Source organism: Bombina bombina, chromosome 9 (assembly GCF_027579735.1).
Source record: "Bombina bombina isolate aBomBom1 chromosome 9, aBomBom1.pri, whole genome shotgun sequence".
Lineage (NCBI taxonomy): Eukaryota > Metazoa > Chordata > Amphibia > Anura > Bombinatoridae > Bombina > Bombina bombina.
Genome location: NC_069507.1, coordinates 188365008 through 188382646, shown reverse-complemented (window position 1 = coordinate 188382646; position 17639 = coordinate 188365008). Strand labels below are relative to the sequence as shown.

Below are 17639 nucleotides of genomic sequence, written 5' to 3'. Positions count from 1 at the left end.
GTCCCTCGGGTGTAAAAATTACTTTTTAACCTGTTCACGCTTAATAACGGATAATACTAATTATTGTGGGACCCCCACATATTCTCCCCCTTATTTCTACTGCTTAAAAAATAGCATAGAAGTAAATTAAAATAGGGTTTTATTAGTAGGTCTAAAAAGGTTTAACCAATATTCATATTTAAATGTTAGTCATTCATTTCATCTTTTCTAGGAAGATTGGCTTCCCCTTTGTTGAAACGCTTAAGTTTATCAACAGCGAAGCTAAACAGCTTGGCTATTGGGCTTCGTCAGATTGCAGCATCATCTCAAGATAGCGTGGGACGTGTTATCCGCAGAACACAAGTAGCCAAAGATTTAGAGCTGGAACAGGTGACTGTACCAATTGGAGTGTTATTGGTGATCTTTGAATCACGACCAGACTGCCTACCCCAAGTAAGTTTTACAAAACATTCATATTCTCAATACATTATTGTAAATGTTGTTGTCTTTTTATATGTAAAATGAAAATATATATATATTAAAGGGAAAAGCACACAGAATATAGTCTATTAGGAGTGAACTTGTATAGTAGTCCCAGATGCAGTTAGGGGTAGGGTCAACCTTCACCTTTTATTCAAGTGCAGATATATCCCATTCAAAAAATGGCTGTAAGCTTACCAAATATTACCTCAATCTCATGAGGTAAGGCAAATGCTCAAAGAGAGGGAAATGACACCACCCTTCGTCAGCCAACCAGCAGTGTCCGGCTCAGATTAATTATCTCCCCCACAGATCTTCTGCTAGTTCTCTGGCTGTCTTCAACCTTCTGGGGACACTATTACTGCCCCTCTATTCTTGCAGCTGCTTCTCTGCTCATGCTCCACCTCCTCATAGCACAAGGAACGTTACCGGAGAGTAAGAGAGAGAGCAGGAGGCGGAGCATGAGCAACTACAAGAAGAGAGGGAGCAGTAATAGTGTGCCCAGAAGGTTGAAGACAGCCAGAGAACTAGCGGGAGATAATTCATCTGAGCTGGACACTGTCATTTACCTCATGAGATTGAGGTAATATCTGGTAAGCTTACAGCCATTTTTTGATTGGGATATATCTGCACTCAGGGGTCAAGTCGTACAAAAAAGTGTGAGAACTCACCAAGACTTTCACCCCCACCCCCCTCACAATTGTTTTATATACACACTGTATTTTTATGTATATAATCTATACACTTTGGTTAATGAAAGTAAATTAAATCAAATGAAGGGTTGAATGGTTGCCTTTGGGCCTGAGAATCCTCCTCTGTCAGTGTAGGGTGATCACACAGCAGGACCGCTGACAGGCTTGCATTTAGTGTACTGTAGGAAGTGTTACTGCCCATTACTAGATAATTATGAGTTTTTCTATGAATATTTGTATGTATTTTTGCATAGGAAATTTGCAGACTTTTATCTCCACCATAATAAATAAATATATATTTTTTTATATATATATATATATATGTGTGTGTGTGTGTGTGTATATATATATATATATATATATATATATATATATATATATATATATATATATATATATATATATATATATATATATATATATATATATATATAGAGAGAGAGAGATATATAGAGATATATAGATAGATAGATATCCATCTATCTATCTCATCACATGTTCTGCTGGCGACTTATATACTCACTTGTTGTGCAGGTTTCTGCTCTGGCTATTGCAAGTGGCAATGGATTGCTGCTGAAAGGAGGAAAGGAGGCATCAAATAGCAATCAGACGCTCTACCGCTTGACCCAGGAAGCTCTCTCCCTCCATGGTGTTAAGGATGCAGTGCAGCTTGTAAGTATTACTAGAATAAGATGCTTGGCTATTTTATTGTAATCTGTGCTACAAAAAAAATATTGCTGATAGATTTTATAGAGAGGAATAGATTTAACCAACTGAAAAGTGCACTTTTAATTTAAAGGTACATTAATCTATCAATTCTTTTTGTAAATGTTATAACTTTTAGTTTTCTTGCATCCCTCAGATTTCAGAAGTGACTATGCAACATTCTACACAGTGTCTTTTTGATCTTTGATGGTGCTTTATATGTCCCTAACTTGCCACAGCAAATCAGATTAGATAAACATAAAATTCTGGAGTATGCCCCTGGACTGCAACGCAATGTGAAATTTGCTAACAAAATTACATTTCTAAATTATTTAAAAAGATCAAATATATAGACTTAAAATCTAATAAAAACCTGGGCAGTCTCACTGCTGATGCTAGATTACGGTTTTATAGACAGTGTACAGATATTGTATTTCAGTATTAATAAGATTTGTCTGCACAAGTTTTTGAATTTGAAAATAAAAATATATTTTTGCAGGTGAACACTCGAGAAGAAGTAGAGGACCTGTGCCGTTTAAATAAGCTTATTGATCTGATCATTCCACGCGGCTCCTCCGAGCTAGTGAGGGACATCCAGAAAGCAGCTAAAGGAATCCCAGTCATGGGGCACAGTGAAGGCATTTGTCATGTCTATGTGGATTCTGAGGCCAGTGTTGAGAAGGTCACTAGAATTGGTAAGCTGAGATTTATGGCCATAATATAAAGGTCACTGTCGCTGATATTGGTAGTTAGAGTAAAGGCATTTTAATATATGGGTGGATGTATTCGTAACTTATGTTTCTGACACTTTAAACCATTTTTTTTTTTCTTTCATTCTTTGATTAAAAAGTGCGAGACTCAAAGTGTGACTATCCTGCTGCCTGCAACGCAATGGAAACCCTGCTAATACATCGAGATGTTCTTAGAACACCACTTTTTGACCAGATTATTGATATGCTGAGAGTTGAACAGGTTAGTTATGGGGTGTTATTCATATAACTACACTTGTGCCTATATTCTAGCTTGTACTGAAAATCTAGTGTAAGATATGTATTGCTCTCCACTGTAAATTTTACCAGCCAGGTGGCATTATGAAGTAGCCAGGTGGGGGCAGTTTAATACTTTGTAATATTATATTTTCTGTTATTTATAAATGTTAACCTATCCAAAGTACTTATTAATTGCATAATTTAACATAAATGTATTTAATGATGATTTGTGCAACAAACATTGAAACCATTTAATTAGCTAATTTTAGCTTAATATTGGCTTAAATTTTAGCCTGCTTAGTATAAAAAAGGAGCTAAAATGAGCTAATTAAATGGTTTCAATGTTTGTTGCACAAATCATCATTAAATACATTTATGTTAAAAAAAAAGTCTCAGCGAGCCCATTAAATAGATCCTGGGGAGAACACACTTTAATGGTGCAGATGCACTAAATATTGTATTAAAGGGATAGGAAAGTCAAACTTAAACTTGCCTTATTCAGATAGAGCATGTCATTTTAAGACATTATGAAAATCACTTCTATTTTTAAATGTGCTTCATTCATATCTTACACTAGTGGGAGCTAGCTGCTGATTGGTGCCTGCACACATTTCTTTCTTGTGATTGGCTAACTAGATGTGTTCAGCTAGCTGCCAGTAGTGCAATACTGTTTATTCAGCAAAAGATAACAATATAATGAAGCAAATTTGATAATAGAAGTACATTGGAAAGTTGTTTAAAATTGTATGTTCTATCCAAATCATGAAAGGAAATGTTGCGGTTTCCTGTCCCTTTTTAAATGTTATTATGGGCACTAATAATGAAATATTCAGGCTATTGCTGTGCAGAATAAGGATCTATGCCTCCCCTCACACACTGTGTTTATGCTACCTATGCTCTTTTTGCAATGACTTCTCACCTGTTTTTTTTTAATTCTATCTCCTCACAGCTTTCAGTGCCTTATATTTTAACTATTCTGTGTAATTTTGATGTTAACACAGAAACGCAGAATCCATATTTTTTTTTTGTATAGAAATATATAATATGTAAAACAATTAGTCATTAACATGTCTTGTTAATTATTTATTAAAAATAGACTGCAAATTTTTTTTTAATTTTTTTTTTTTTGTAGGTGAAAATTCATGCAGGTCCCAGATTTGCCTCCTATTTGACGTTTAGCCCCTCAGAAGTGAAATCCCTCCGTACAGAATATGGGGATCTTGAATGTTGCATTGAAGTGGTTGATAGTGTTCAGGATGCAATTGATCACATTCACAAATATGGCAGCTCGCACACAGATGTGGTTATCACAGAGAATGGTTAGTCCTCCTCACATACTGAGCCCTTTATATTGCTACACGAATGGCTAATTTATCTACTTATTATTTTGTTTTCTAGAAAAAACAGCAGAATATTTTCTACAGCACGTGGACAGCGCTTGTGTATTCTGGAATGCCAGTACCAGATTTTCTGATGGATATCGTTTTGGACTTGGTTTGTTTCTTTAAACTAAATTACTTATTACATTTATAACAGTATAGACTAAATACTGGAAAGTAAACATTTACCATAAGCATAGCTGCAGAATCTGTTGGCACTCTACAAATGAATGATAACGGCATTGCTCATTTTTTGTCTGTTTATGAAATGCAAATTTTCTTAAATCAGGTGGTCAATATAAATGGAAAATACGCTTATTGCCGTTATTGTGACTTTTTGCCAGGCTAATTATAAAGATAAAATTTGACTGTATATAGATTGAATCACATTTTTGTCTAGTGATGATTAATGTAAGATGTATTTATATATTTTATCTTTAGGAGCAGAGGTTGGCATTAGCACTTCTAGGATCCATGCCCGTGGGCCTGTAGGAATCGAGGGATTACTTACTACAAAGTGGTTACTACGAGGCGAAAATCATACAGTCTCTGACTTTTCGGAGCAAGGGACTATGAAGTACATACATGAGAACCTTCCTATCCCTCATAGAATAACCAACTAACTTTACTGGCTCACTAATTTATGATCCTAGAAAATGCTTTATCTTCAGACACACACAGACCTCTTCAAGTGGCAGAATTTATCAAATACTGGAAACTGAAAAAAACAAACTGTTGCTTGTTTCCAGATTGCATGTGACAACAGATTATTTGGAATTAATCAGACATTTTTGAAGGACATCTAGATATGCACTTAATATTAAATTACACACAATTCTAAAGCTGGCTATGTAGCTACCATATACAGAGGGATTTAGCAACTGTTCCATGCAGTATTTTAATCATGTTACTGGATAAAAAAAAACTAATTGTAGCACTTGCACTGGTTACTAATTCCTCTGTTTATAATTTGAGTCAGAAACTTGTACAGTTACGAGATGTGAGGCTTTGTGAGATTTCAATCTGTTTTATACATTTGGGACTAACATGTTTTCCTAGCTATGAAAAAAAAGTTTTTCCTTTATTTTTGAATCCAATTATTTATTCTCTTCAACAGTCTTTGAGTGTAAAGCTACAAATAGTTGTATTAAAATTATTACAATTGTACTTGTATGAGATTCGATCAGCACTTGTTTGTTAAGAATACTATAAAAAAATTCAAGTAAATTGCTGATATTGCCTAAATATACCTCTCTTATTTAGTTATTTTTTTATTTTTATCATTTTGGGTCCTGCAGATTAATAAAATGCAATTAGAGATTACATGTATGTGTAAGCTTTCTCAGGCAAGGAGAGTAGGAGATTCTCCTGGTTTTTATTGTAATGTGTCCCTTTCTTAAAAAATGAGATTGCTGTTTATGCATTTCCAATATTTTTGGTACTTGTTTCTTTTCATTTCTATATATTTGTAGTGGGATAGCCATACTTAAAGTTATTAAAGAAAGATATTGATATTTCAACTTGTCAATTTCCATTCAATAAATTTGTGAAACACTTGTTCTTAAACTATTATATCCCAGGATGTAAATTTAAAACTTTTTTGTTAAATAAAATAAACTTTAATTTTATTTTGTTTTGTTTATTGGAATGTTTAAACAATGCTTACATGCACACAGCGGTTAACTTTTCAAAACCTCATTGAGAGAAAATAAACTGAAATAAAATGTATTTTTAATTCTCCTACAAAATATTAGTATAACACACATTTAAGTTGTGTTTAACAAATCCCTTTTTATTTATTTTTAAAAAAAAAATCTGATTCTTGCTATGTCTTATGGAAGATGTATGACAACCAATTGCCTGCATCTTATATGTATAAAGGTATGACTTTGTTAGTCCTGTTTTATGCTACAGATATGGCTGCTGGATATTTTGAAAGGAAAATGGGGGGAAAAACAGTAATCGGGGAAGGTGACACAAGATTACTTGATGAGTTTTGGAGTAGAATGGAAAAAGATGAAGATGGTAATCTGGGGGAGGACTGTCAAATTTCCGACTGGGTTTTAATCACATATCAGCACATGGGGATATAGCACTAGCACAGTAAAATTATTTGTTTAACTAGCCAGACCTCCTATAATGGGGAAAATAGATGTAGAAATATGATGGGGAGGAGTTCGTTTTAAGTGGCTGAGGGAGAACAAAGCATTTAAATTGTGAGAAAGATGGAAGGTCAAGGGAATGAAGACAGAAGGCCCAGGAGCATATTAGATGGGTTTCAGAACACTGACTTAAAGGGACATTAAACCCTTTCAGATGGTAATCTAAAATAAATATAACTGTCCCTATTTGGCCACAGCAGAGAAGGTAACCCAAGTTACAACATGGCAGTTCCCATAGTTTTATAGACACTAAAACTTTACTTATTTTGTCAATATAAACAGCTAATGTAACTTTACAAAGTACATCTACATGTTATTCTCTGACTAATCCTTTTCTTAGAATGCATCATTCTATCTAGCAATTATTTAGTGTTTAATGTCCCTTTAATGAGTAGTAAGCAAATTTTTTTTTTTTTTTTTACTTTAAACTGTATATGAGGAATATTTGAGCAATGAAGGTCACCCATTATCTTTCACAAGGGTATGTATAAATCCCTGAGTCCTCAAAATAGATTAGACTCTATATAGGATCCAAATCAAAAGTGTTTAAAGAAGAGTGGAGTCCCGAGGAAAAATAAAGGAAATTTTTTTTCTGTTGGTAAAAATTAGGAGGCTGCAGGGAAAGACTATGGCAAACCTGCAGCCCCTATGTTGCTGTTTGGTACAAGAGTCTTTTTTTTATATTATTAGAACAATCCACTTAAATGTACAGTGTATTGTAATATTGTTCCTTAATGGGTTTTCAAAGCTGCAGAGTATACAATTATGAAAAGTTGCTTCTTTGGGTTTATTTTTTTATAGGAAATAGCTGGCTTTGAAACCACAACAAATTAAAATAGGTTGAGCTCGTAGGGGAATTGGATCCGCTTATTTTATTTTCTGTACAAACATGCTTCTTTACATTATCTCTGTCTGCATACCATAGTTCCATCCAATAGTTTCCAACAGATTTATTTGTGCAGTTTGCACAATGTGGAAGCCAGACCAACAAGCAGCAACGTTTCGGACCTAGTCCTTAATCATGCATGCATAAGCACTAGGTCCGAAACGTTGCTGCTTGTTGGTCTGGCTTCCACATTGTGCAAACTGCACAAATAAATCTGTTGGAAACTATTGGATGGTGCTGCTTCTTTTTTGTGATTTTCCATATTGTGGGATACAGTGCAGTATCCTTGAAGCTTGCACACCTTGTTACTTTCAGGTGCTGGATTCTTTGTTTGTTTCATTGCATACCATAGTTCAATACTTAGAGAAAATAGTTGAAATCTTATCGAATCTTTTAATCCCCACGAGAGTGTAATTTTGTCTGCTAGGTATGTTTAAACAGCTTTTCTATAGATAATACTTAAAGTGATGGTAAATTTTAGAGTATAAGAATGTTGCAATGAAAAATATATTAGTTTGCAAGTAAAACCACATTATTATTTTTTAATCTTTAATAATAGTTGAATATCATTTTAAAACAAGTTACATGATACATCTCTTGCGTTTTACATTACATTGCATATAACCGTAATTAGAACATCTATATGATTATCAGTTTGTTTTCACCATTTTCCAGATAAGGTTAGGCTTATATGTTGTATAAGTTCTTATCTTTCTACCCTTAAATCTAATACAAGCTATCAGGATAATTTAGGTGATATTACTCCCAGAATTTGTAGTTCTATGTGGGAATATCACTCCTGGCCAGCAGGAGGAAGCAAAGAGCACCACAGCAAAGCTGTTAAGTGTCACTCCCCTTCCCATAATCCCCAGTCATTCTCTTTGCCTCTGTCAATGGAGGAGGTGAAGTTTTGGTGTTTTGGTGTCTGAAGAAAATTGGATTTATTTTCGCTACAAGCAAGATATTTGGGTATAGCTGTAGTCCACGTCAATCTTCTCTGCAGTAGGGTAGTGGTGGCTTTAAAGCAGTAAGGGACTTGTGAGGTGGGCCTTACTGCATTTTCCTAACATATTTGCTGCCTATGTAGGTTTACTCTGTTCTTTCTCTTTCTACAGGTCTCTGTGAGGAGTGGCGTCCTCTCACACAGTGTAAGCGGTCGTCCTGCCTCAAGGCTAGATTGCAGGTAAGTGCCTTGTCTTCTAGGTTAGGAGATGGGCACTTAAGAAAATAACTGATTGAACTGTAACATTATTGGGACACATTAATCCTTTGGGAAGGATTTTATTTAGGCAGTGGCAGGCACTTTGTGTGAGACATGGAGGTTTTATTTCTTGTATTTTTGAAACTATCCCCTGAGGCTGTGTTTCTGTTTCAATTGCACTTTTTTGTATGATCTGCAGCTGTGGAAGTTTACTTCTACATGTGCATATCACCCCATTAGACTCTCTTTGCTAGTATATGGGGTAGCGTCCACCGTAGTGCAGGGAAGTGTTTGTTTGTTTTTTTTAGTTTGGGGAGTGGGAGATCCGGAACTCACTGGGTTCCCTATTTTTGTCAAGCTTGTTCTTTTACAAAGTGTGGGCTGTCGGTTGTGTACAACACAGATAAGGTCTTGGCAAACATAAATGTTCTGGGCAGTTTTAAAAAGTGTGCTGCTAATTCTAGCTACGCACTTGATTTCTTGCTGCCTTGTGTCTCCGCCTCCTTCTCTAGCTGAGAACGGAGAGGCACCATTTCTGGTCTTAGTTAAAAGCTCCATTATGCTAAGGTATTAGATCCCGTGTCCTTTCTCAGACTGAGGAGTAGTTCTATGTCTCTGAGTTTAAGAGACTTGTTGAAGGAATTGTTTGCTGTTTATGTACTTTGTTTTATCTCATTCATAAGGACTGTCAGAGCAATTTGCTGTGCTTTTGGCTGTATACTGCACTCGCAAGCAGGCACAATAACGGCGTGTTAACTCGTTTCTTTCTATGCCATGTTAATTTATATTACATATAAAGCCTATAATGTTATATCTTTACAATAGCCCCTATTACATTTATTTTTTTATTGTATTTTTGGAACAGGGTTCCCTTCCTATGAAGTAATGCTTTCATGTCAATTCTGTTTTTATTTAAAGTGACAGCTCTTTAAAAAAAAAAAAAAAAAGCATTTTGTGCTTTTTGTTTGGTTATGGGGCATGGGTCCTGCTCCTATAGACAAATGTCTGTTGTCCATTGATTTTAATTTGTGTTACTATGTTTTTTTTTGTTTCTCTTGTTAAAGAGAACTTTGAATTTTATTTTCTAAGCCTCATGTCTCTCATGATGATGCTGTTTAGGCATGACCACAGCTTTCTCCTCAAACGTCCCCGGCCTTAATGGCTACACATATAGTGCCCTGCTTTTCCTCTGTCACCTGGAGGAGCTTATTTTGTCAGCAGATTTTGCTGCACATGTATCTTCTGCGGCATTATCTGTTTTTCCTATGTTAAAGGGAAAATGCAAGAGGAATTTAGAGATTCAGATAGTAAGGTTTCTGTTCCGCCTACTGCTACACTGGTTGCCTTTCCTCATAAGTCTGATGAGGAGGATTTGCCGGTAGCCTCTAAGGTGAGATCTCAGATTCAGACAGTATAATTCCTTCATCTGATGCTGAAGTAGTAACCTTCAGATTTAAGCCTGAACACCTTTGTGTATTGTTAAAGGAGGTTTTGGCTTCTTAGGACGACTCTGATTCGCCTATTGTTGTCAACCCTAGGAAATCTAGTAAACTTAATAAATACTATGATGTTCCTTCCACTGTGGAAGTGTTTCCTGTTCTAGGCCATGCAACAGAGTTTTTTTTTTTTATATACAGGAATGGGAGAAGCCAGGGATTCCTTTTTCCCCGTCTCCTGTCTTTTTAAAAAGATGTTTCCTGTTGCTTACTCCATTAAAGATTCAGGTGCATGGTGCCTACAGTAGAAAGGACCATTTCTATGCTGGATAAGAGAACTACTATCCCTATAGAGGACAGCTGCTCTTTTAAGGACAAAAGCTGGAGGCTTATTTGAAGATCAATGGCAACCTGCAGTTTCTATTGCCCCTGTGTCAAGTACGGCATCTTATTGGTACAACGCCTTGTCTAATTCAATTTTGGTAGAGATTCCTTTGGAAGAGAACCAAGACAGAATTAAGGCTCTAGAGCTAACCAATTCCTTTATTTCTTGGGAGGATAGCTGTCTTCGCTGTGCTAGCCGCAAGGCTTTGTGGCTAAAATCTTGGTCAGCTAATGTTAACGCTATGTCCAAGCTTCTGGCGCTCTCTTGTAAGGGTGACTTTGGGCCTTGTATGACAGAAATAAGTTCGGATATTAAGGGTCTTTTCTACCTCAAGACTAGAAGAACAGGTCTAAAGGATGTCAAATTGGATACGGGATGTCCCAGATATTTTAGCTGGGGACATAGTATCTCAGGGTTTCAAATAGAATTCAAATATTTTCCTCCCAGGGGCAGGTACCATCTCATAATTATCTGTAGTCCAGATAAAGAGAGAGGCATTCTTGAAATGTGTTCATGATCTTTTCCCCCTGGGAGTGATAGTTCCAGTTCCTGTAAAGGAAACAGGTCCTAGGATTCTAGTCAAATCTGTTCGTAGTTACCATAAAAAGAGGGAACTTTTCGACTTATTCTAGACTTGAAGTGTTTCAAAAAGTTTCTCAGAGTACCATCCTTCAAAATGGAATCCATTCGTTCCTTTCTTCCTTTGGTCCAAGAGGGTCAGTTCATGATGACCATAGACCTGAAGGATGCATATCTTCATGTTCCCATCCACCGGGATCATCACAAGTTCCTGAGATTTGCCTTAGTTTATGGCTCTTCCATTTTGGCCTTGCCACAGCTCCTGTAATTCTTGTTGGATACTCCTCAATCAGACCGAACTTGGCCAGTAGCCTTGTTATCCCGGCGTCAAGCCGAAATGATAGGGAATATCCCAGAGCAGAGAAAGTTAGTAAGATGAGGAAGATGGCACTTACCACGGGTAGGACAGTTCCCAGTGGCAACGGATGGAATGGTCAGGCAGGCAGGATTTGGCAACAGTAAAGCAGTCCAAGGGCACACCACTAGAATGGTCAGGCAGGCAGGGTTTGGCAACAAAGAGGCAATCCAGAACAACAGGGGTTAATAAGCAGAGTAGTCAGACAGGCAGGGTTCAGCAACAATATATCAAGGCAGTAGTTAAGGGGTTTAGCAGGCTGAGTAGTCAGACAGGCAGGGATCATACACAAATTAATTCAACTGTCACACCCAGGAGCACACAAAGTAACACCTATACTTGGGCAGTGACAGATCATTGTGGGAAACTTACATAGGCGCAGGATTTGCGCCACAAAGGTCTGAACGGCATCCGGAGTGTGCAGCGACGACGTCAGCACCACACGTATCCAGACCTGACACAACCCCTGGCAACGAGCAGGGAAGGAGAAGCAAGGAGACCCGCCCCTAGCAACGGCTACAGCAACGCTGCGTGACAGGTCCCAGAATTCTCTCAAAGAGTTATGGGGGCTCTCTTGGCAGTGATCAGGTTTCTGGGAATTGCTATAGCGCCTTACCTGGACGACATATTGGATCAGGAGCTTTCTTTTCATCAAGCAAACTATCATTCAGAGATCTTGTTGTCTTTTCTATGTTCCCACAGATGGAAAGTGAATCTGGAAAAAGAGTTCCTTTGTTCCAGCTACAAAGGTAGTTTTCTTAGGGACCATAATAGATTCCCTATCTATGAAAATATTTCTGACAGAGGTCAGAAAATTAAAGATTCTTTCCTTTTGCCTCTCTCTCTGCAGTCTTCTGTTCGGCCATCAGTGGCTCAATGTATGGAGGTATTTGGTCTGATGGCCGCTTACATGGACATCATTCCCTTTACTTGATTCCATTTGAGAGCTCTGCAGTTATGCATGCTCGGACAATGGAACAGAGATCATGTGGATCTGCCTCAGAGGATAGATCTAGATCAGTTGACAAGACTCTCTCCCGTGGTGGCTTTCTCAGGAGCATCTGTCTCAAGGCACATGCTTCTGGAGACCTTCCTTCATATTGGATTTGATTGCGATTTATAATACTCTGATGGCTTGGCCTCAGAGCTATCCTTAGCCCGGTTTATCAGATTCTAGTCTGACAATATCTCCTCTGTGGCTTACATCAACAACTAGGGAGGAACTCGGAGTTCCTTAGCCATGAAGGAGGTGGCTCGGATTGTTCAGTCGGCAGAATCTCACAATTGTGATCTATTTGCCATCCTCATTCCAAGGGCGGACAACTGGGAAGCGGATTTCCTGAGCAGACAGACATTTCATCCTGGGAAGTGGGCTTTCCATTCGGAGGTGTTCTCCAGGTTTAACCCTCAAATGGGGGGTGCCGGAGTTGGATCTGATGGCGTTTTGGCAGAATGCCAAGTTTTCAAGGTACGGTTCAAGGTCAAGAGATCCGCAAGCCGCCCTGGTAGGCACTTTAGTGGTTCCTTGGGATTTCAGTCTGACTTTCCTGTTTCCTCCGTTTTCTCTCCTTCCACGAGCTCCTGCATGGCCTCGCAGGATTTGGTATGCAGACCTAGTGAAGATATATCTGCCACCTTGGAGGTTGCCTTGTAGGAAGGATCTAAATCAGGGTCCATTCCTTCATCCAAATTTCGTTTCTCTGAAGCTGACTGCTTGGAGATTGAACGCTTAGTTCTGTTTAAGTGTGGTTTTTCTGAGTCGGTCGTTGAGAACCTGATTCAGGCTCACAAGTCGTTTTCTAGAAAGATTTACCATAACATATGGTGTAAATTCCTTATTGGTGTGACTCCAAGGGCTACTCTTGGAGTGGGTTTAGGATTTCCTAGGATTTTGTTATTTCTCCAGGAAGGTCTGGAGAAGGGATTGTCGGTCAGTACTGTTGCTGTGGTGCTGTTTGCCGCCTCCTGCTGGCCAGGAGTGATATTCCGACTCTCCATATCCGGAAAGAAAGAAATTTATCAGGTAAGCATAATTTTTTTTTTTTTAAACATTTAAAATATCTTTTTGATTAACTTCAGGCAAGGTTTTTATATATAGAGACCATTTTTCCAAGAAAACTTCAATTCCATTATTAATATCCATTAACGCATCCATTTTTTCAATATTTATCTGGTGCCATATATTTCCCTTGAGTATACTAATCGTGGACTTTTCTTTTTCTATCCATAATTTAAATATATGTTTTTAGGCCAATAAGATAGTCGTTATAATCTTTTTTCATGACTTCTCTCGGTAGATCAAAGAGCATAATATTGCTAAAGTCCAGATGTAACTTAGCATCGTAATTTTTTATATCAAAGAGGATACCTGGCACCAGAATTGCTGTATTTTTGGACAAGACCATATGTAGTGTATGTCAGGAGCTAATTTACTACATTTCACACATAATGTTAATAATTTCACCCTTCTTGTAGGGGTTATATAGTCAGACTGAAAAAGTCTCATATTGGATTCCCTTAGTCCCATATCCAAGGTCGTATACTTTACGTTTTTAATACAACTGAGGACCATGTCTTCAGTTATTTGTGTTTCTATAGCTTTAACCCATCCCTCTGCTATTCCCCTTAAACATGTTTTGGATTCTTTTTTATTTGTTGTTTATATAATACTGCTAATTTATATTTCACTTTTTGACTTTCAATAATATTTAGCATTATATGTTCTGATTGATAATGCTTGATCGGTAGATATGGTAAAATCTGTCCTTGAAAAGTTTTGTACTGGCTAGATAGTTCAATTTTTTTATTTTATTTTAGCTTTTCCTATATTAATTGCATCTTTTTATATATTTAATCATTTTGTTTACTTCTCGTGAGAGAAAGGGGAATTCATTCCCTGGCATAAAGTTGGGGTTGCCTTGTATAGGCATATAAAGCTTAAGATCTGATCCGGTTTTTAACTTTTTATATACAGTACTTTTTTCCATGCCCATATGGTGTTATTTATAAGGACATTATTTTTTTGAACTATAGTTAACTCCTTTTTGTCTGCATATCGGAGATAAGACAAATCTACCTGATCTGCCATTTTCTGTTTTAGCTCTTGCCAAAGTGTCCACTTCCTGTAATCCATTCTGTTACATAACGTGTCAATAATGCCCAGTTGTAGTATTAGATATTCGGTAGTCCTAAACCACCCTGTTCTTGAAAGGCTTGCAGTTTATTTATTTTTATTCTGGGGTTTTTATCTCTCCAAATAAAATTCCTTATTATCCTATTCATATTCTGTAGGTCTATTTTATTCAGCAGGAAAGGTAACATTTGCATAGGATATAATAATTTAGCTAGTACAACCATTTTTATTAATTGAATTCTTCCCATTAAGTTTAAGTAAAGTTTACTCCAGATCTTCAAATCTCTTTCAATTTGTCTTATTACGGGGTGATAGTTTAGCTTGTATGTTTTAATTAGATCGTTATTTATCCTTATGCCTAAATATTTTATATATTCATCTTCTACTTCAAATGGGTATTTAAAACTTTCAATTTCTTTATATAGCCAGTAAATTTTTTATTTTATATCCTAATATCTCTCTGAACCTTAAAATATTTGTAATTATATCTTTTTGTGGGTTTGCCACAAACAATAGCAGGTCATCTGTGTATAAGGCTGCTTTAAATTCTAATTTCTCTATTTTAATACTGAATGATATTTGTTTCAGTAAGTGAACTAGAGGTTCTAATGAGAAGTTAAACAATATAGGTGACGGGGGGCAACCTTGACGGGTACTTCAATGTAAAGAAATAGGTTTGGATATTTCACCATTTATAATTATATGTTTCCGCTTTAGAATATAATTTTTTAATACATTTCAGAAAAGGTCCATTGAAATTCAATTTATCTAGTGTAGTTAGGATATGGGAACATTTGACTCTATCAAAGTCCTTCTCTGCGTCCAAGGACAACAGGAAGGCCTCCGGTAGTGTCTCACCATTCTCCGTCCACTTGTTCAGTCTATACTTTTCTAATATTTGTATTATAGTTCTCATGTGTGTTGTCGATGATCTTTCCTAGACAAATCCTACCTGTTCTCTGCCTATTATATCAGGTATAATTTTGTTAAAGGGATAGTAAAGTCCAAATTAAACTTTCATTATTCAGATAGGGCAAGTAATTTTAAACAACTTTCTAATTTACTTATCATCAAATTTGCTTTGTTCTCTTGTTATTCTTAGCTAAAAGCTAAACCTAGGTAGTCTCATATGCTAATTTCTAAGCCCTTGAAGGCCGCCTCTTATCTAAATGCATTTGACCTTTGTTTCACAGCTAGAGGGTGTTAGTTAATGTGTTTCATATAGATAAAACTGTGCTCATGCACGTGAAGTTATTTAAGAGTCAGCACTAATTGCCTGTAATACAAGTCTGTCAAAAGATCTGAGATAAGGAGGCAGTCAGCAGAAGCTTAGATACAAAGTAATTACAACGGTAACAAGTATATTTCTATAACAGTGTTGGTTATTCAAAACTGGGGAATGGTAAATAAAGGGGTTTTCTTTATTTTCAAACAATAACATTTCTTTCATGTAATTAGCAAGAGTCCATGAGCTAGTGACGTATGGGATATACATTCCTACCAGGAGGGGCAAAGTTTCCCAAACCTCAAATGCCTATAAATACACCCCTCACCACACCCACAAATCAGTTTTACAAACTTTGCCTCCCATGGAGGTGGTGAAGTAAGTTTGTGCTAGATTCTTCGTTGATATGCGCTTCGCAGCAGGCTGGAGCCCGGTTTTCCTCTCAGTGTGCAGTGAATGTCAGAGGGATGTGAAGAGAGTATTGCCTATTTGAATTCAATGATCTCCTTCTACGGGGTCTATTTCATAGGTTCTCTGTTATCGGTCGTAGAGATTCATCTCTTTACCTCCCTTTTCAGATCGACGATATACTCTTATGTACCATTACCTCTACTGATTCTCGTTTCAGTACTGGTTTGGCTTTCTACTACATGTAGATGAGTGTCCTGGGGTAAGTAAGTCTTATTTTTGTGACACTCTAAGCTATGGTTGGGCACTTTTTTATAAAGTTCTAAATATATGTTTAAACATTTATTTGCCTTGATTCAGGATGTTCAACATTCCTTATTTCAGACAGTCAGTTTCATTATTTGACTTACCTTAAAATTTGACTTTCTCCTGAGGGCTGTTAGGCTCGCGGGGGCTGAAAATGCTTCATTTTATTGCGTCATTCTTGGCGCAGATTTTTTTGGCGCAAAAATTTTCTTTGTCATTTCCGGCGTCATACTTGTCGCCGGAAGTTGCGTCATTTTTTTGACGTTTTTGCGCCAAAAATGTCAGCGTTACCGGATGTGGCGTCATTTTTGGCGCTTAAAGCATTTAGGCGCCAAATAATGTGGGCGTCTTTTTTGGCGCTAAAAAATATGGGCGTCATTATTGTCTCCACATTATTTAATTCTCATTGTTTATTTGCTTCTGGTTGCTAGAAGCTTGCTCATTGGCATTTTTTCCCATTCCTGAAACTGTCTTTTAAGGAATTTGATCAATTTTGCTTTATATGTTGTTTTTTCTATTACATATTGCAAGATGTCTCAGATTGACCCTGAATCAGAAGATACTTCTGGAAAATTGCTGCCTGATGCTGGATCTACCAAAGTTAAGTGTATTTGTTGTAAACTTGTGGTATCTGTTCCTCCGGCTGTTGTTTGTAATGAATGTCATGACAAACTTGTTAATGCAGATAATGTTTCCTTTAGTAATGTTCCATTACCTGTTGCTGTTCCATCAACATCTAATATTCAGGGTGTTCCTGTTAACATAAGAGATTTTGTTTCTAAATCTATTAAGAAGGCTATGTCTGTTATTCCTCCTTCTAGTAAACGTAAAAGGTCTTTTAAAACTTCTCATTTTTCAGATGAATTTTTAAATGAACATCATCATTCTGATTCTGATAATGATTCCTCTGGTTCAGAGGATTCTGTTTCAGAGGTTGATACTGATAAATCTTCATATTTATTTAAAATGGAATTTATTCGTTCTTTGCTTAAAGAAGTCTTAATTGCATTAGAAATAGAGGAATCTGGTCCTCTTGATACTAAATCTAAACGTTTGAATACGGTTTTTAAACCTCCTGTAGTTATTCCAGAAGTTTTTCCCGTCCCTGATGCTATTTCTGAAGTAATTTCTAGGGAATGGAATAATTTGGGTAATTCATTTACTCCTTCTAAACGGTTTAAGCAATTATATCCTGTGCCATCTGACAGATTAGAGTTTTGGGACAAAATCCCTAAGGTTGATGGGGCTATCTCTACTCTTGCTAAACGTACTACTATTCCTACGGCAGATAGTACTTCCTTTAAGGATCCTTTAGATAGGAAAATTGAATCCTTTCTAA

At 36.8% G+C, this 17639-nt stretch overlaps 1 protein-coding gene across 2 annotated transcripts in view; it reads left to right on the top strand.

Annotated features, from left to right (window-relative positions):
• Positions 1-5852, top strand: part of ALDH18A1 (aldehyde dehydrogenase 18 family member A1) — a 45890-nt gene extending 40038 nt beyond the window's left edge. For both annotated transcript variants that reach the window (XM_053692526.1, XM_053692525.1), the window contains exons 12-18: positions 212-432; positions 1686-1823; positions 2356-2551; positions 2707-2828; positions 3978-4164; positions 4244-4339; positions 4666-5852. In XM_053692526.1, the coding sequence (XP_053548501.1) occupies positions 212-432; positions 1686-1823; positions 2356-2551; positions 2707-2828; positions 3978-4164; positions 4244-4339; positions 4666-4847 (1142 nt within the window). In that variant the 3' untranslated portion in view covers positions 4848-5852. The remainder of the gene's footprint in view (positions 1-211; positions 433-1685; positions 1824-2355; positions 2552-2706; positions 2829-3977; positions 4165-4243; positions 4340-4665) is intronic.
• The last annotated feature ends 11787 nt before the right edge of the window (positions 5853-17639 follow it).